Below are 19,732 nucleotides of genomic sequence, written 5' to 3'. Positions count from 1 at the left end.
GTCTGAAAGTCACACAGTTAACGCGATCACTCTTTAACTAAAACACCCGTTGCTCTGAAACGGTTGTGATTTGGTCGGCCCGCTGTTGGACTGACGGTTTTGACAACCAATTACGCAACAACCAGTTGCCAAGGCATGTTTTTTATACATAAGAAACATGCACTAGAAATAGAGACTTAGTATTCATCTGTAAATATTACAAAGTTGTATCATTTTTCATTTTTTACAAATATGTCTCTGTTTGTTATGGCTCCTCCAGCAATGAAGGAAAGCAAAAGGTTTTTACTGAATTAGGAGTACTTTTTAAATTTTTGGGCACTATGAAGGTGTGTTCTGTTGGTGCAGTCTGCCCATCAAGTGTGTCGACGGTCCTGTTTACACATGGCATTGACGTTAGGCTTGGGTTATCCCATCACGAGTGGACAGCTCTCAGTACAAGTGTGAATGCACTGAAACTTATTCACAATGAGGAGGTCTACTTGGCCTGTAAAAGCAGTTATATTTAGTCATATTTTCTGTGGCTTTGAAGCAGATTTGTCAAGTAATAGAGCATAAGGTCTGATAGTGAATGTCTCGGGGGCCTCTTTGATGCATACATACAAATATTAGGGTTTATTAATGTCATCGAGATCATTAAACTAGGATTGACTTGGAAGATGGAAGATCAGTCAGCATCCTAAAGGGCAAGCGCAGTTTATCAACATATAAATATATATATATACAGTGAAAAAGAGCAAGATTCAGATCCAATGGAATTAGTCTTGCAAGTACCGAATGTGCGTGCGTGTGCGTGCGTGTGCGTGCGTGTGCGTGCGTGTGCGTGCGTGCGTGTGTGTGCGTGCGTGCGTGCGTGTGTCTAAGCAGTGCTGCAGCGGTAGTGTAGTGGATGTGCTGCGCTCATCAGTAGAGCGGATAGTCCACTCAAAGCCGCTAGTGCTCCCCCCCCAACAATCCGTTCCAGTCAGACACTCACTCCCACCCACCCACTTACCCTGGCATACGCACATACACACCATCCCCCCTCACAGATATGGAGTCAGCAGCTTCCTCTTAACAATGACTGATACGGCTGCTGGACTGTCTGTGAGCTGTAGCTGCTTTAGCCCAGAGGCATGCTGGGAGGTGTGCAGCGTGTGGATGCACAAGGTAAACACAAGAAGGATGCAGAACCACGAATGCAGAAATATCTCATACCAAGCGTTCACAGTGGTCGCCGTCACACATTAGATACTGTATCGAAGCAGATGTGTATTTAGCATATCACACATCTGTTAAGGCCGGTGATGGTATGATGTTTTACATCACAAACAAATGCCTGTCTGTTGCCACGTTACAGCAATAAAGCAATTCAGCAGATTAGAAAAAAGAAATAAAGATACAAGCACAAAATGAGTGTGCACATCTAAATATTGTAGTGGGAATGTACATTTCTCTTTATCGCATGTTTGATCAAATGTGGTCACTGCTATATTGGCGATGTTGACGATCACAGGTCACAAGCCGAGACTTATTATTTCTGGGAAATACTTACAACTGTCGCGGGCCAATTGAAAGACATATTAAAAGATACGACAGCTGCTGCCGTCAAGAAGAGGCGCCTTGATTCACAGTCGACTGCAAAAAGAAACAGGTTTATTTATAGCTTTTCAAGAGGCTCTTCTAATAAGCAACAGTAGTTCATGGAAGAGAGCGATAAATGAAGGGACAACACAATAAAAGAACGGTGGAAGTTACAGACCAGGCAGCAACCTCCGGTTCTGAGAAGTAAAGCTAAGGCGGAAGCACTTTGAACTTGTATTCTTTTTAATAACCATCATGGGACGCCTGCTTTGGTTACAAAAAGAGGTCTGATTATGTGATTATATAGAAGTCTATGAGAAAATTACCCCTCTTCTGACTTGATTTATAACCTCAGTAAACATTGTAAACATAAGTTTATGGTCTCAATCGCTCGTGATTTGAGTTAAAATAATAAGTATGTTAATTACATTGCATAAGTACACTTATTACATAAATAGCGTTAGTATAGTACGTAGTACGTAGTAAGTAAAGAGCGTGTTGTAAATGAAGGGCTTTAGGAACTTTGACCAACCTGTGAGGAGTCGGTTGATCCATGTATTTTTTTACACTCAGTATAACAACATTCTATGACTCATAGGTCAATAAATAATTTAACAAAGGAGGAAAGATGTGGGGTTTAGTTGACAGATTCGTAGTAAGCTAACCCTGAGTTTAAAAAAAGTGTTTCTAAAATGCAGCTTTGACACTGCACAAGCGCTGACAACATGCACACTGTGCAGTCAGACTGTCAGAAGTTTGCTCGGTACAATCATATATAGACAGTATCATCCGACCCAAGTTCAAAGCCGGGTGCAGTTCAGTGAAGCTGTTCTGACACATTACCTTGCAGATCATGGAGTTTAGCTGAAAGTTAAGTTGGGTGTTTTACAATTTAAATCTGTAATTCTCATATCTGCGCATTAATCAGATAATCCCCGTCTGTATTTTTGGGTCATGTGCCATTCAAATTGGCACAGACAGATCCTCAATTGTGCTGTTGAGTTCTACGCCTCGAGCATGTATTATCTCTAATTTCACACAGAATGTCTGGAAGTGAACAAGGAAGAGGTCGATGAAATATGGTTTCAACCTCTCAAAAACAATTTACAGCAGCAACCTATTGCACATTTTTATTCATCTCCCTGAAAATCCACCAAGCCAGATGATTAAACACATTTTTAGACCTCAAGCTATTTTTTTACTGATATATTTATGTTTCCTCATGCATACTGCTTAGTTGTTTTTCCAAGCGGAAAAGTCCACAGCACAGATTCTGTGGTTTTTAAAGCTCGGTTGCTAAAGAGGGAAAATCCTGTTTTACTCATGCGTCTGTTGGAGACCGCTGGAACGCTGCGGTGCTCACACAGTGTATACCATCCTAGCTAGGGTAATTTGTCTTCTTACCCCTTACAAAAGACAGCAAAACAATCAGTAAATAGTGGGCTCATTAAAATCACATTGTGCCGCGCATCCCCTACATCTGCCAGCCCTCCATTATGTCTTTTAAGAACAACTTCACATCACTCCGCCTCTGAAAAGATGACTTGTAAAGCAAACAATGCCCGTCTCAGATTCAAAGCAAACGCGCTGCAATTGTGTTTGCAAGCGCACCTTTTTTCTGCATGCGGGATGATTGCATTCCCTGGGCGTATAACACTAATGTGTTTGTCACCAGAGAGTGAGCCGGGATAAAGCTGCCGGGATTGGTTGCTCTAGCCCGAGAAAAGTGTTGAATGCAACCTAGTGTGAACCTCACGCTGATCTTCAAACGGCAGAGACAAGCCTGGTATTAAAGCCGGTTCCTCTGGCTCCTTTCTCTGGTCTGTGTGCTCACTGACAACAGCAGCAGAGGGCGGCCTGGACTTCTGCAGGCTCAGGAGTTTACCTAATTATGTGGCATTAAGTCTAAATGGAAGGCTTCCCTCTGTCATCCCATGCCACATGGCCGCGACAGGGATAAGCCCTAGTCTTACAAACCATTAGGCTTTACAGGCACTTGACCTGACGACGCAGGGTACTAGCACAGAAAGTGAGGCTGTGCCCTGACCGGGCACTTACAGTACAGTGCACTGCTGGACACACGCTAATCAGTGTTGTAAGGGCAGAGCTCCAAAGGGTAAGTAAGGTCCTGTGTATAATAGGGGCTGGGTATTATGTATATACATAGTGTTTTAACTTAGGAACTTTGGATTCCTTTGTTAAATAAACCTCAAGTAACTATCAAAAGATCAATTAGTGAAAAGGCATTAGCTTGGTATGGGTGTCAAGAATAACCATCACTTGGCCCTCCAGCTGAGACTGCATTTTCTACATAAATTCCTCAACAGTGAATACATATAAGTGTATGAATATAAAGAGGCACTTGTGCTTAGACATCCTACCTCAAAAAAGTAAGGGTTTTGCAAATGCATAGCAGTGACGGGAGTGGGTGTTGGCAAAACCAATGATATGACCACGGAGCAGACAGTGGTAGACTGCTGGAATGTCCCACAGGTTGTTGTTATGACCATGAGGCTGGACACACAACCTGCCAACACTCCCAGAACACAAGATCTTATTTACCGCTGTATAGAAAGTTCAGTGCTGACCTGATGAAAAGATTAACCGGTACTTTACAGTGTTTGTGTATGGTCGCTGGAGCTGTCGGGTTGTCTCACCACACTCCAAGTGCTCTGAACAATGGCTGTGCTGATGGTAATGCTGGCAATTTCCCTGTTTTTTCGCAGGTCACTGCCAGGGGATTCGCTCCATTGTTGCAGTTTGCCTACACTGCTAAGCTGTTACTCAGCAGAGAAAACATCCAGGAGGTCATCCGCTGTGCCGAATTCCTGCGCATGCACAACCTCGAGGACTCCTGCTTTCGCTTCCTGGAAGCTCAGCTGCGCAGCGAGGAGGATGGCTTGCTGCTTTGCCAGAAGGTGGCGGCGGAGGTAAACAACTCGGAGGATGAGAGCATGCAGTCAGAGGCGGAAAGGCCCGCCTCCCCGAAGGCGCGGCGGTGTGCCGATTCCCTCAACTCCTTCGAACACCCTGACGATGATCGGCTCGCGATTGCCATTCCCAGTAACTTCACAGATGGCCGGCTGGACTTCGATCGGCACGGAGCGTCAGACCTGCCGCGGTGCCCAAAGTACAGGAAATACCAGTGGGCTTGCAACAAGCACAATAATGACACCTCCTCACCAACTAGTACCTCAGGTTTTCCAAGCACATTAACGGAGAGCAGTGTTAGCGGGGCAGTTCCGGGTCAGGGCAGGCTGCCTTTGGCACAGATCAAAGTTGAACCGAAGGCAGAGGAAGAGGCCATCTCATTGTGCCTGTCGGGGGACGAGCAGGAAGTCAGGGATAAGGACAGTGAGACAGCCATGGAGATGGACAACCCCATATCTGTGGAAAGAACCAAGAGAACCAAGTCCCCTTCCTGCCTCCGCGCCTTCTTCAAGAAAGGGACGGACCTCCCCAGTCCGCCCAACACATCACAGCAGCTATTCGCCAACAGACTTGCCTGCCCCCAGGACAAAGAAAACTCTCAGGGAGATCATAAAAAAGACTTCAGGCCTTTCACTGGGGAGCTGTGTCTGTCTGTTACATCCCCAAAGGACGTGGACGGTTTCCCTGCAGGGTTGTCCCTCAAGTCTGCCTCCTGCGATGGGGTCTGCAAACAGGAAACTGAGCTTGATCGCCGTAGTGTCATATTTTCCTCAGGGGCTTGCGACCGTCTGGGAACCCCAGCACATTCCTACCCTGGTGGGAACTCTTTGGAGATGGAGCTCTCTGAGCACATGCCAAAGGGCCTGTGGGCGGGAGCCAGCCAGTCCCTCCCTACCTCCCAGTCCTATTCTCCCAGCACCACCTCCACCGAGCCCTCACTCCTGTGCCGCCCACGACCCAACACCAGCTGCCCAGTGCCAATCAAAGTGTGCCCGCGCTCGCCGCCTTGTGAGACACGCACCAGGACTTCCAGCTCCTGCTCTTCGTACTCCTACGCGGAGGATGGCAGCGGAGGCTCTCCCTGCAGCCTGCCCCAGTTTGAGTTCTCCTCCTCGCCATGCTCCAACGTGGCACGCTGCCTCAATGTGGACCAGCAGGAGCAAAGTGTGGGCGGGGATGCCCTTTTTAACCAGGTGCGGCCCAAGATCAAATGTGAGCAGTCCTATGGCACCAACTCCAGCGATGAGTCTGGCTCCTTCTCAGAGGGAGACAGCGAGTCCTGCCATGTACAGGATCGAGGGCCAGAGGTGAGTGTAAAACACTGTCTCTCACATGTAACACACAACGTAGCCGTTACCCTCAATTCCACCGTGGCTAATTATAATGCAGTGCCCTGCTCTCCAGGTCTGCATTAGCAGTCATTAAATCATCATGTAATTGAAGCAGGAGTGTTCAGTACAAGATTTACAGCATCACCAAAGGGCACAGATGTGCTTTGATAATATTAATCTGCTTTATTCACTGCTGGAGATCTGTGTAATGAGTTTGAATATGTGAGCTTAAATGCACCAGGACAGCCTAAATGCAGGAGGCTGCGGAGCCGTCTTTTGAGACTGTGATTGGTTCATCACCAGAGCTGAGAGCAGCATGCATGTGTGAAAAGCACTGCAGGCCATTGAAGGCTCAAAATCCTCCCAGGCTAGAATTGCCCTCTGAAGTGATTCCCTCTGGCCTATCCGTCTCCCTGCCAGTGCCAACTACCCTAACTAGCTCATCGCATCCCTATAGAAACACCGACATCTATAATCCGCCCCTATAAATATGCAAATGCTACATCTCAATAAAGCCCAGCCGACTTCTGACATTTCTGATCTATATTGACAATTACGACGACACCCGGCCGCAGCGGAGGTGTGCGGCACATCGCAAAGGGATTAAAACCAATACATTACAGCAGCAATGTACTATGGCCGTTATGTTTTAATGGCCGGCAGGTTGCAGTTAGTGGGCGAGAGGTTCAGCTTGGTCTCTTGGCAGGACTGTAGCGTAGCTCCACGGTGCTGACAAGGATGAATAGCCAATCCTCTAATCATCCTCTCCCTAATCCACCTGGGCAGACGTCCTCCAAGCTGCAGGCTAGACGACTGTTGTTGTTTACTGGGTAAAGATCAGTGAGGGACACTCTAATTCACAGATGGAGCGCTGCACTGGTATAATAATATCAAAATGAGCAGATCTCCCACCTGAGGGAAAGTGAAAAGGCATTAGAATCAATTTACACTGAATTGCTTTGCTTCTTCATATAGCTACTGTTTACCCACGTTAGTGATTAAACTTTCCATCCGCGGCTCAGGCCTTTCACTGACGCATGCCGTTAGTGCCGGCTAAAAACCTTGCATCTCCAAAATGGCTCTCAACTGCTATTAGGAGCTTGGAAATATGTTTTGGTTTCCCCGTTTGTAATTTTAAATGCTTTTACAATAAATTATACATCATGACACTCTGTTTTTCCCATGGCACTCGCATTGTCATGTCTCTCTCCAGACTGTGACGTCACCCATTGGCTGTTGCGGAGCTTGAACTTACGACCTTTCGGCTCCAAGTTACTGCTCGGCCATCTTGACTCTCGTGACACCTTCAGTGACGTGCGCTCGAGGTGCACGCAGAATAACGTTTGATGAGCTTGGTACTGAGGACTGCTCTAAGTGTCTAATGGGGGAGGGGGCAGAAAGGGAGGAGAGAGAGAGAGAGAGAGAAAGTGGTGGGTTGCCATGGTGATCCGATTCAAAGAACAAGCCGGTGTATTGCAGGGGTTGGAGCTACATGACAGGATTTCGCTTTTCCGTGGAAAGAATTCAGTTCCACTGCTCAAACAGAGCTGCGAGATAAAGAGGCTCAGCAGTAATGTGTAATTATTACCCTCATACCGTGGCACACAGCTCCCTCCGCCATTAGATTTATGGGCTTTCGAAGGGCCTGCCGAATGTGCTCCTGTAAATTATGTTAGATTGATTCACAGCGCTGAGCTATCAGCCGGGAGAGCATCAAAAAAAAATGACTAGGAGACGTTTTAGTCCCCTTTGTGTGGGTAGGACTGTGTTTATGTATGTGTCAGCCATTGATGGCGCTCCATTACTCCACACAATATCCTCTGTCAAATCTCTATTGACTCACACAGGGTTATCTGCCAGCTTTCCACTCGCTATCGCGGCCCGTTGATAAGCTCTTTCATGAATGAATGTTTCCCGGAGCCGCCACAGTTTGTTGCACCGGCTTTTAAAGCGGAGGTAGCAGAGAGGTACTTGCAAAGTGAAGCTTGGCGTTAGGTTACTCTCCCTTGGCCTTTATGTGGTGAAGAAGTGCTACCTCATGCTTCCCGTGCCACTCGCTTCGCTACCGCTCCACTCTATGATTTGGCTGTACAAACAAAGCACGGAAACAGCAAGGCATCGCTGCGTTTGCCGGTGCAAATGCAGCCGCTTCGGTAAAAATAGCTGCAGCCTTGGACTGCGGACTGGATGCAGTGGATCCCGATGAGGAAGGAAGTTGTTAAAAGTGCAAGGCAGTCTGACTGAAGCGTAGTCATACAAGGTATCCTGAGTCACTTGAGGTCTCTGGGCAGCTCCTGCTCTGTGGTTACGGGCTGTTGCATTTATATGAGCCACATCTGAGAACTATCAGCAGCTTCATGCAGCAGAGTCTCCTTAAAAAGGAGAAGAGCAGCTTTTGAAAGAGGAATACTATATTCCCTCGCTTGTAAATGGAAAGTTGGACCTAAGTGTGGCTCTTGGAGGGGTTTGATGTGACTTGATATGGTCTCACTTGTTTTGACAGCAATAATGTATACAGCTGACGTACCTACGATGACGGTATTAACTGTTATTTTGTTCAAATCATACATAGTGTGACGAAGAAAGAGACATTTTTGAACATTTTGGAGCTCTGACCAGAGTGGGATTTGAAATAAGTTGATAATCAAAGTTGACATAATGATGTCTTTAGTCTGGAGTAGTGGAGCCTGTGTCGTTCGAGTTTGTTGTCTCTATGTGCTCATTCACCATCGTCTCAAAAGTTCAGCAGCAATAAAACATATTCCTGGTAATGATAATGTAGGCAAATGTTTAGCAAACTTTGGTGAGCTGTTGTTGCGTAACAGCTATTACTGAGTCAGAAAGCCGACTCTGTATGACTTGTGCTAAAACATTAATCATTATCCTAGAAAGCAAAACGTGTTATTCATAAGCAGTTAATCATATTTATGTTTACTTCAGTGCACTCAGGACTTTGTCACTGCTGCAACTAGCTTGATTTGGTAACTTACAATATAGCTAATGTTAGCTTATGTTTCCAAACTTCAGACAGAAAACACTGTGACACTACCGAGTCAGTTCATTAACTGTATGACTCTGCTGTACTTGGTGGTACTAACATTTACCCTCATCCCAATTGCCAAATTAAAGTTCAATATCAATCCTAGCGTTTTGCCAGTTGCATTCATGCTGCAAAAAAATCCTAAAAGTGGGTTTCCATGTGTTGCCAAACAAAACTTAACAAAGCTAATTTTTTGTAATATAGATTAGCTTTTTGTCTAAGGTGCCAGAGCAATTCTGACTCTCTAATCTGCGTGGATCCTGCAGCACTTAACAGCAACCATGCAGATTTCTCTGTTCAGCCCTCTTTAAGACCAGCGTGGAGGAATATTTTGTGCAAATCTGAGTAAACAGAAATAGGTAAATATTGTTGTGTAACTGACATCGTGTCAGTCCACTGACTTAATTACTCTTCGTAACAATGTCACATTCACACCTTTTAACTTCTTCGCTCACACATGAGAAAGTGGCCACTGCATGTCAGCTGTGAATGTACTCTGCATCTCTACACAGTGCCATTTGCATTGCTCTCTCTCTCTCTCTCTCTCTCTCTCTCTCTCTCTCTCTCTCTCTCTCTCTCTCTCTCTCTCTCTCTCCCCAGTTGAAGTGTAGGCGTTGAGCTCATTCTGGCGTATAGTCCGACCACAGCGGTGAAAATATTGATCTCAGAGCGAGTGGGAGGAAGGAATGAGGATGTAGTCCTGATACATCAGCACATTGTTTTTGGTTTTTTTTGGTATCGGGCAAAACATGAAATAGAATGAACGCGTGACAGGAAGTGCACAGTCCCCAATATCAGTTCTGCTGCCATTGCGCAATGCTAGATTAACCCTTGCAATACTCTAGATATGATGTGGCTGTGGTCCAATTTGTCAATTGTAATGTCAGCTGCTGATCCATTTCAGTCACATGCAATACTAATATTGATATGTGCAAGATAAATGGGCCTTTTTTCCCTTTTCATTCCGAGGCACTATAGTTATTTAATAAATTCCTCCATTTCATCCACAAGAGCGTTACATATTTAAATATTCGTCGTACAGGAAGCCTAACTTTTTAGCCTACGGTGTACGCAGAGGGAGGTTTGTTCATATTGAGGAAGGGGATTGCAGTTTACGCAGCCGTTTTACTTGGAAATCTATATTTATCTAGCTTGATGCATTTACAACCCCAAAAAAAAGTAGTATCAAAGAAATGAGACACAGTGCCTCTTCATTACCCCCCAAATCGGCCCCGGAGCATTCAGCGGAGCGGGACGAATATAGACCCAAAACGGAGAAGATATTATTCACGCTCTTATTTGTTGCGCGTTGTGGAGAGCAGAGCACAGTACGCGGGCCCCTCGGGGCCAGCCGGGGCACAGAGACAACTCCAGCTGGGATAGGCTGGTAGAACTGGGAAGTCCAATTAGCTTCCAGCTATACTTTACAGTGGTAATCTGCAAGAGTCTTGTGTTGATTTTGGCCACGTTGCTGCAGCTTGGCGGCCTGTGCTGTGGTGTTTTTTTTTCAGTTTTTTGTTTTTTTTTGCACTCCCAGCAATAACTTGGCAATCAAACAGAGAAGTCCAGTGTTGCGAGTTTGGTGTTGTGTTTTTGTTTGTTTTTTGACACATTTTTTCTCTCGAATAAACTCATTTCTCCTCGCATTGATTCCAAACACACTGCAGCTACCGGTGAAGTCACACGCATCAGATGCTTTGTTCATGACACTGAACGCCGCTCGCATAAATAAAGCTCCTTACGAACGCAGTGCAAGTTCACCGTTTTTCATGATTTAGTCAGAAGAGAGCAGCGAAACAGTCATCTATTTATCTAAACGTGCTGCAGATAAATGCTACTGAACCTCCCCACGTTATCTTGGTTAGGATCTGACTCAGGAAAGGTGCAGCGAAGCTTCTTTATAATCTCATTTACAAGCGCGTGTGGTGTAACAGGGTTAATTACAGAGAGGGCGTGAAACACACACACAGACGTGCACAATGCTGAACCTCATACAGCAAGATAAGATCTCATTTTTTCTTAGTCTTTAAAATTAGGCACAAGTATTACAGAGACCTGAACCAGAGGTCTCATGCGGGCATCGTTTTTTTTTTAGAAAATACCTTTGGTTACAATAAAAAACTTTTTTCTTAAAGTAACCATTTCTGACTGGATTTGAGAGAAAATGATGAGCTCATTTTACCTGCACGCTGCAGAATATTCAATAAGGAGGTTTTAAAGGAGAAAAATGTTTTATTTTTGCATGTGCGATATTACTTTCATTATGCTATGTGCAATATATTATTACTTTTCAATATTAATCTCTATATCATGCTCAATATTACCTCTTCTTTTTTTAGTTTCTATTAGTTTTATTATTACTTCCTATTCATTAATTTTTTTTACTCTAGTTTTACATTTTTTACCATATTTATTTACCTTTCTCTTATTGCTTTTCTATTCTATTGTTTTGTATTATACTGCTTTTAGTTCACTATTATCATTTGGAGACATTGAGACACTTATTACTTCTTTTACACCTAATAATTGTTATTGTATTGTTCAGTGTTCTTTTTTTCTCTTACTCTTTTGTTGTAATCTTTGATTTAACTCTGGCAGGAGAATTTTCCTCAGGATTAAGAAAGCTCCGTCTTATTTTATCGTATCGTGTTGGCTGCAGAGCTGGAGACAATGTTTGGTTAGCTTAGCTTAGCGTGGAGACCAGAAGCGAGCCATTGAACTCTTTTCCGGTATTCACGCCACGCTAGGCTAACCACGTCCAGCTCTGTATTGGCACACACATGAGACTGGCATTGAGGGACATCTCTCGGAAAGAAAGCGATAATCATTTTGCCGCAACTATTCCTCCCTTAGTGGTGGAGCGGTATTGTTAGACTCCGTTTAAAAGGAACAGGTCGACAAGATTAGACAGTAAAAGAAGTGGACGCAGTCATCAAGACGTCACTCATTCGTTTGTGAACTGCCGTTTTGAATCCTCGAGTTCGGTGATTTTGCTGCCGCCATGTCAAATTTTCCATGTTGTTTTCCATGTTGTTGTTTTTCCGCAACCAATGACCCAAAGTGACCATATTTGGAATGACGAGGAGCGACATAAACTCATATTCACAATTTTCACCGAGGTAATAAATCAAGCGAGAAGTAGAGCCATTTTCTGATTGACTTCTGCACAATCAGTGGAAAACAGTCGAGAGAAAGCAAGTTTTTTAAAACACCTCAGAGTCGGCTTCACAAATCCCAGCATTCTCTCTGTAGTGGATGCACACACACACACACACACACACACATCCGACTGCTCCTTTTCAAAAGATAACTTTGCTGATTTGTATTTGACTCCTACGATATTACCATTGGAGTAATAAATTCCATGTATGGCATTAAAACCCTCCTTTAGCGAGTGGACATGATTATCTCAGCCCTTCGTCTGAATGGGTCACTTGTCCCACATTCATGGTATTCCCGAGCCTGGATTTGAGGTCCAGCAGAGCGCTCGGTCCTGATGTCAGATGACGATGTCGTACTCCATCACAGGGGGGGAACGAGAAGTGCAGAGAACAGTTGGCCGTGAATCCTCCACCGCCATTGAAGTGCACTCCGTCATCCCCCAGCCTCGCCGCCGAACTGGGTCTCTCTCGTGGTGAAGCGGTTAAATATAGCCGTCCCCTGTGTACCGGCGGCTGGTGGATGATGGTGGGGAAGAAGGGGAGGGAGGTGGGGGTGTCGAAACCAAGGTCACATCGTCTCCTGATTTGCTTTTCCCAGCCTCTGGGGTTGTGGCTAAAGATCCCATCAGACCCATGGAGGCTACTTGATCACAAACAGAGTCATCCCCCCCCTCCAGTGTGCTAGATGAAGCCGGTAGCCCAAGCTGATGTTTTACAGCCCCCCGCCCCCACCCCCTGCTCCTGTTTGAGGCTGGAGCTGTCATGCCCTGGCAGAGCGTGGCCTTGAAAGCTCGGGTCGTTATTTATTCATGTGTCTGCATGCGGATGTGGAGCTGAGATGAGGAGCGTGGGGGGGCTCCTGGCGGCTCACAGGGCTCCACTTCTAATGAGGAAACTCGAGCCGTTTTCCTCGCTCGGGGACGGATTGACGTCTGGATTTGGATCCTGTCATGAGTAGGCACCTCGCCGGTCGCCCTCTCCCCGAGAGCGCCGCTTACGCCAGGTGACGCCGCGGCCGCCGCTGGGCAACCACCGCTGTGCAACCACCGCTGTGCAATCACTTGGCGGGAGAAAAAAACAACTAAAAACAGAGCTGCCTCTACCTGCGCCGCCTGCGGACATCCGAGCAGTTGAGGGTCTCCGGGGGAACATCTGGCCAGCACTCCCCTCCTCCCACACCTCCTCATCCCCGGCCTCGAGCAGCCAGGTACAAGCGGGGAGCGTGGAGTCTCTTGCTCCTCTTCCTCCTTTGTTTGACTCCCTCGCGCTCCTCAGAGGCAGCCACGGGGAAAGGGGAGGGGTGGTAGAGGGGGAAAAAGGGGGAGCCGCAGCTCCTCTCATCTCTGCCAAGCTCTCGCCGGCTGTCTTCCTCTGGCCCTTTGTTGTGCCTCCACCGCTTCGCTCGCCGCCTACAGCTGCGGATCCCTGGAGCACGCAGATACCGCTGCCTGTGATGTGCTTATCACAAGGTTTGCCATCACCTGAGGGAGGGAGGCCCGAGTCATTGTTGCGCTCCAAACTGTAAATAAACACTTGACGCGGTGTCTTTTTTTGTTTTGGAAGAGGGAGGGGGGGGGGGTACCAAATTGCTGCTAATTCTATTGTTCTGCTGCCCCCGTGAAGGACTCCGCTAGTTGCCGGCGTAGATATTCACGTCGCCAGAAATCACCTGACACCGATTTAAATCAGGTTGACGAGTCACTGCCTCCCTCCCCCTCAATCTGTCACACTGGCACCTTTCCAGCTGCTAAGGGACAGATGGAGAGGGACTCTTTTCTTGGATCACCTTTCCCCCTCTGCTTGGGAATGCGAGCTCCATGTGAAACGTGAGGTGGAGGGAGCTGGAGGCTCACAGCAAGTCCGGCGCAACGGCGCTCTCCTGCCACCTTGTGGCCGAGTGCTGCGGCCGCCTCGCAGCGAGCCGGCGCGGCGGTGCGTTGACTCACCTTGGACGTTCTCCTCTAGGCGCTTGGCGAATTGAGCCGCGGCCCTCCATTAGTCTACCGCCGTTAAATCACACCGGAGACGTTGATCCAGGCGAGACGCCGCCGGGGCAGTTTTTCATGCTCTGGTTAAGATTTGGGGCTATTTTGTCTTCTTTTGGACTGTAGTGGGAAGAGAGCATTCGAAAATAGACATTTAGGTGTTTAATTTGTCTCTTTGCTTTTGTAGATTTTCTTCTCGATTCAGCATTAGAAATGAATAATTTGCATAATTAAATATAACATTTCAGAAAATGGGACCAGAAAATAATTGGATTAATGTAAATAATCATCTGGTGAAGTTTTATGATGATACCTATAATTGAAATGTGTGTAATTTACTTGTGTTACTGTTGAGCCAGTATTTTCCTCTCTCACACACACTAATTCCATTCCCATCTACATTTTGACTTTGTAAATTTAATGCACAATCACTTTATCATACTTCAAAATGGCTTGCGTTAACATAACAACCAGGCAACATTCTTTGAAAAAGAGAAAACCCCAGTGCCAAAACCTGCAGCTAGTAAAATGTAGTAATGATGTTTTGTTTCAAAGACCTCTCCACCATTCCAGTTACATAACCCTGGAGAAATACGAAATGTACTGGATTTTAGGGCAAAACTGTAATAATCAGAAATCCTTTGTGCGCTGTCTGAGCATTAAGCCTGGAACAGGCCCAAAAAAAGGCAACCAAGCAAACAACCGGGGCACCGTGTGAAGGCGGCACGCTGGCAGATGGGCCGTTAAGTTGCTCTTAACAGCCCGCTTATAAAGAGCAGATCCAACGTCGCCGCACCGATTCTTTACTTCTTTACAGCTGATTGGACCTTTGTGGGAGTGGACGCACAGACATTTGTCTCCCTGCAGTTTTTTATTCTGACCCAATTCGAGGTCTGATCGGCCAGAACAACCGAAAACATTTTAAAATAGCAAAACTGGAATATTTACAAGATGGCGACAAAGTACATGTTTTTAGTGACATGTTTTCGGACAGCTGACGTCGTGTTCCTTGCAGAGCCTCGAGAGAACCCTCGAATCTGATTAAATGATGTCCTGACAGACTTCTCATGTACATTAGCCGTTGACAATGGCCTTACGAGACATCACACATCCTGTGATGTGTCCATTGCACATACCACAATGTCGATGCTGAAGCAATACGTGCAGGCCTAATTTAATTTTAAAATGATTAAGGGATTCAAAAGTCTATCATTAATTAGGCCTCCATACAAAATAAAGATGAACTAAGTATTGTGTACATGCTAAGCTCAATAACAAAATCAATCACAATTCACGAGACATGGTGGCTGTTCTTTTTCCCCCACAAGGTGAAGCTGCCTTTTCCCGTCGATCAAATCACGAATCTTCCACGGAACGACTTCCAAATGTTGGTGAAAATGCACAAACTGACCTCGGAGCAGCTCGAGTTCATCCACGACGTGAGGCGGCGGAGCAAGAACCGCATCGCGGCGCAGCGCTGCCGCAAGAGGAAGCTCGACTGCATCATGAACCTGGAGTGCGAGATCCGGAAACTGGTGAGTTGTTGAGCAAAGGCCGAGGAAATGAGAAGTTTAAATATATATATATATATATATATATATATATATATATATATATATATATATATATATGTATATATATATATATATATATATATATATATATATATATATATATATATATATAAAGGTGATCCAAGAAAAGAGTCCCTCTCCATCTCCATCCATATGTCGGGTCCTTTTCACATTGTTGTCAGACACTTCATAGCAATCTGAGCGTGCCACAAAACAAGCAAAATTGACAGCGAGGAATTTCCCAGAGCGGTTACATAGCAGTCCGTTTTGTTCTGCTTCATATTTAACCAATTTTAAAAACATGCTGTAGCCCATTTGTCACGATTTGGGAAAATATGGCTCTAAAGTACCAATGTTATCCAAAGTAATCCCTCCCTCACGGAAGTGTTAAAATACAGTCTTTGTTCTGTGCAAACATGGACTCCTGTGAGAACATGGGCTTTGTCTACCTCTGCTGTCAAGAAGTAGGAACTGCAACAACATCCCATCTGTCCTCCTGCCCCGTCTATTTACAGCCGCCACACAGACAAATGATGAAACAATCCCAATATTGATTTGATTGGCATTTTAATCCCAAGAGCAACACCTTTTTAGGTTGAACTGGCTGTTTGCCTTCATAATCTTGCACTTTAGGAGCACTAAAAGGAGGCAGAGAAACCCGATATTGCGCACAGATTTTCTGTCTTTGTGTATTTATTATTTGAGTATATTTGAGAAATAATGCATAGGGGAGACTTAAAAAACATGATTGGGATCCAAAAGAGCTTTAAATCAGATATTCCTTATATTGGAACAAATAAGCTAAAGGCTCTCCTCTATGTGTGTGTGTGTGTGTGGTGTGTGTGTGTGCGCGTGTGCAGGTGTGCGAGAAGGACAAGCTGCTGACGGAGAGGAACCAGCTGAAGGCGTGCATGGGCGAGCTGTGGGAGAACTTCTCCTGCCTGTCGCAGGAGGTGTGCCGGGACGTCCAGCTGAGCCCGGAGCAGGTCCAGTCCCTGAACCACTACTGCCCCGTGCTGCGGCCCGGCGGCGCCAGCGAGCCCAAGCCCGCCCCCGCCAACAACAACAACAACAACGGCGCCGACAACACCAGCATCGACCTCACCGGCCGCTCGGCCTCGGCCACGCCGGAGCCCAGCCTCCACGGGTCGCCCGAGGGGCCCTCGGAGAGCGAGCCCGACTCGGCCGTCAGGAACGGGACGGATGACGGGGACATGGACGGCCCGGACGCCGGCGTGTACGCAAAGTCGGGGCAGCCGGCGGGGAAGTCCAACCAGGCGGTGACGGTGGATTTTTGCCAGGAAATGACTGACAAATGTACAACTGACGAGCAGCCAAGGACGGACTGAGTAGCGGCGGTTCAATTGTGTCGTTGCATTTTACCTTTTTTTTTTATTTTGTATTATTTAATTTTACTTTTCTGACAAACCCCCGCTCTCTCTCTCTCTCTCTCTCTCTCTCTCTGTCCGGGGTCGCTGAGACGGTCAGCTTCTGCCAGTGTTCACTGAAAAACAAGCTTTGTTTGTATTTATGTTTTTTTGAACGGTCGACACTAAAGTTGTCTTAACAGCAGCAATACTGTTCTCCAGGTATTCTCTCCTCTTACCATGACGGAGTGGGAACTTCTCACCAAAACACGTACAATGGTGCTATACTCGCCCCGACAGCAACCTGCACGGCGGAGCCTTCTGTTCCCCGCGAGTCACAACTCAAAGTTAAACCTCATCGGACCTAAACAGCAGCTCTCTTTTGTTTCTCTCTCTCTCTCTCTCTCTCTCTCTCTCTCTCTCTCTCTCTCTCTCTCTCTCTCTCTCTCTCTCTCTCTCTTACATACCGACAGTATCTCTGTACCTGCCTTTTCTCTTTCTACCCCCCCCCCCCCCCCTTCTATTGATCTTCTCTACCTCTCGCTCTCTTTTCTCTCTCTCGGTTCTACTCTCGCGATATCTCAGTGGCCCTTTTTGTCACAGCAATTCAAACTCAGGAAAAACAATAACAACGAAACAAACAACAAAAAAAAGAAGAAGAAGAAGAAGAAGAAGAAGAAGAAGAAGAAAGAAATCCTCTGAATGTTCAACCGAATTCATGGACAATGAGAACGCAGCTTCTGCACAGACGGAGAAGTCGAGACGCAGCCAGAAGGTAAAATGTTCATATGCAAAAAAAAACAAACAACAACCAACAAAAAAGAAATGTCTCCACGCGTTTGTATTTCCGTGCGGGAGAACTTTGTACAGGCTGTAACCTGAAAACATTCCTCCTTTGCCTTCCTCAGCACTGAAATGAAAGGAAAAAGGTTTTTTTTTTTTGTTCAGTTTTTTTGCAGGCAGTTAAATGGCTATTTTTTATTTCCCACTCATCAGCAATACCATTGTATTTGGATGTTGTACCGGTGACTTTCAAGTGCTTGTTTGGCAGAAATGTACATAGTATGGAGCATGATGACTGTAACAGTGGTTTTGTACAGGTAGAAGCTTAGATGTTTCTTTTTAATTTTTTTTTTGTCACACGGGGTTATATCAAGCACCTTTTTTTAAATTTTTTTTGCTGAGGGAAAATGTTTTGCTGTTTCCTGTCCTGCCTAACGAGCGCCCCACCCACCAAGGTGAGCGTTCTTATACTCAGGAAATCGGCTCGATACACATGCAGACACACACGTGCAGCACACACAGACACAACGCGTCAACGTGCGCGTACAATTCTGGAGCCCCATGCATGTTTCAAAGATAGACATTCAAGACTCCTCTTTAAAATGTGAAAAAAAAAAGAGTTCTGCCTTGTGTCGTTTGGAGAAAATCTCTTCTTTATTTTTCATCAGTATTTGAAGACGCTATTTGTGTTTACACTCTCGACAGACATGCTGCAATCTTGCTGTTTGATAGAGACAGCAAAAAAAATTCAAATAAGTGTCGGATGCTTTTCGAATTTAATCCGGAATGAAAAAATATTGACTTAAATCAGGCACTTTGTTTCCAGCCCTGAGCGCTCAGCGCCATTTAGCACTTCGTCTTTTTGTGTCGGACCCCTTAAAAAGTCTCAGACTGGAGCACTTAGAGAGGACACATCTCGTCGATACGATCACAAATAATCACAATTCAAAAAGCTCTTTTATGAAGAAACCACGTCTGAAAGCCGAAACGTCAAAAGAAGCTAATGTTCCAGTGGGAGAGCGTTCACTGGAACATGTTCTCCTTAGGAAGTGAATAAGCTAACTCGGATTTCGTTTGACGCAAACGCAGTGTGTGTGTGTGTGTCGTCCCAGTGATTGCGTAACAATCATGTTAAGATAAGTAACACGTCTTGCCCCGACCGTGCATCTGTTTTTTGAGCATCCTCCTTTGTGACGTGCATGCATGCCGCCTACAGCCGTAGGCCTAGTTAGTTTGTCTTTAGCTTATGTAAAAATTATATTTTTATTTTGTTGAATTTCTATGAATAAAACGGCCAAGATGGGCTGAATTATCTCAACCCTCGCCGCACCGCAGGCTTCTCGCACAAACTAGTTGGAACCAATTGGAATGTGAAGCTTTATTCATCACTCTTTTTATTTTTTTAAAGCCCCAATCCAAAATGGCGACTGGCCTGTTAGCTTAATTAAGAACTGGCGCTAGTGTGGCCAGCCCAGTTGGCTAGCCGTTGTTTTGCTAGCTTCTGTACATCGGCGGCATCTCTTTCCTCTTTCTGGAAGGAGGGCGGCGTGATTTCCTGAAGTTTACTGGCCTCGGCTTGCTTTACTTGACTAAACACACCGGGGACGTGGCTAATAAACGGCGCAAATGATCATTTGAGTATATGTTTTGGGCTTTTATTGTCAATGGTAAGAACAGAAGGAGGGGATCTGGTCAGCCGCTGCCTTTGTCAGGATTTGAAAGGGGTGACGAAGGTGGCCGCCTTGGTTCGGACTACGGAGCCGCCACGTTGTTGTACACTGTAATGGACGCTGAGAATATGTCAATGTTTTGCGCAACCTGATTGGTTGAAGCAATCAATTTGCGGTGCTAAAGCTACGAAAAATGGCGCCTCGTAATATGTGAAAGTAACAACTGCAAGTGTTTCAAAAAAATATATTGAATTGGAAATTAATCGCACAAAAAAGGAAAGAAAAAGGCCCTATTGTGTATTCCTCTTAAGTATTATTAATAAGCTAAAA

The 19,732-nt window shown here is 45.7% G+C and overlaps 1 protein-coding gene across 1 annotated transcript in view; it reads left to right on the top strand.

Moving 5' to 3' along the window:
- Nucleotides 1-19,449, top strand: part of bach2b (BTB and CNC homology 1, basic leucine zipper transcription factor 2b) — an 84,620-nt gene extending 65,171 nt beyond the window's left edge. The window contains exons 3-5 of the mRNA XM_068577277.1: nucleotides 4,287-5,798; nucleotides 15,337-15,543; nucleotides 16,443-19,449. Of these exons, the coding sequence (XP_068433378.1) occupies nucleotides 4,287-5,798; nucleotides 15,337-15,543; nucleotides 16,443-16,931 (2,208 nt within the window). The 3' untranslated portion in view covers nucleotides 16,932-19,449. The remainder of the gene's footprint in view (nucleotides 1-4,286; nucleotides 5,799-15,336; nucleotides 15,544-16,442) is intronic.
- The last annotated feature ends 283 nt before the right edge of the window (nucleotides 19,450-19,732 follow it).

Source organism: Clinocottus analis, unplaced genomic scaffold, assembly GCF_023055335.1.
Source record: "Clinocottus analis isolate CAN_PGR_092001 unplaced genomic scaffold, fCliAna1.0.p SCAF_15, whole genome shotgun sequence".
Lineage (NCBI taxonomy): Eukaryota > Metazoa > Chordata > Actinopteri > Perciformes > Cottidae > Clinocottus > Clinocottus analis.
Note: the sequence above shows the minus strand (reverse complement) of the source record. Positions and strands in the feature narration are given on the sequence as shown.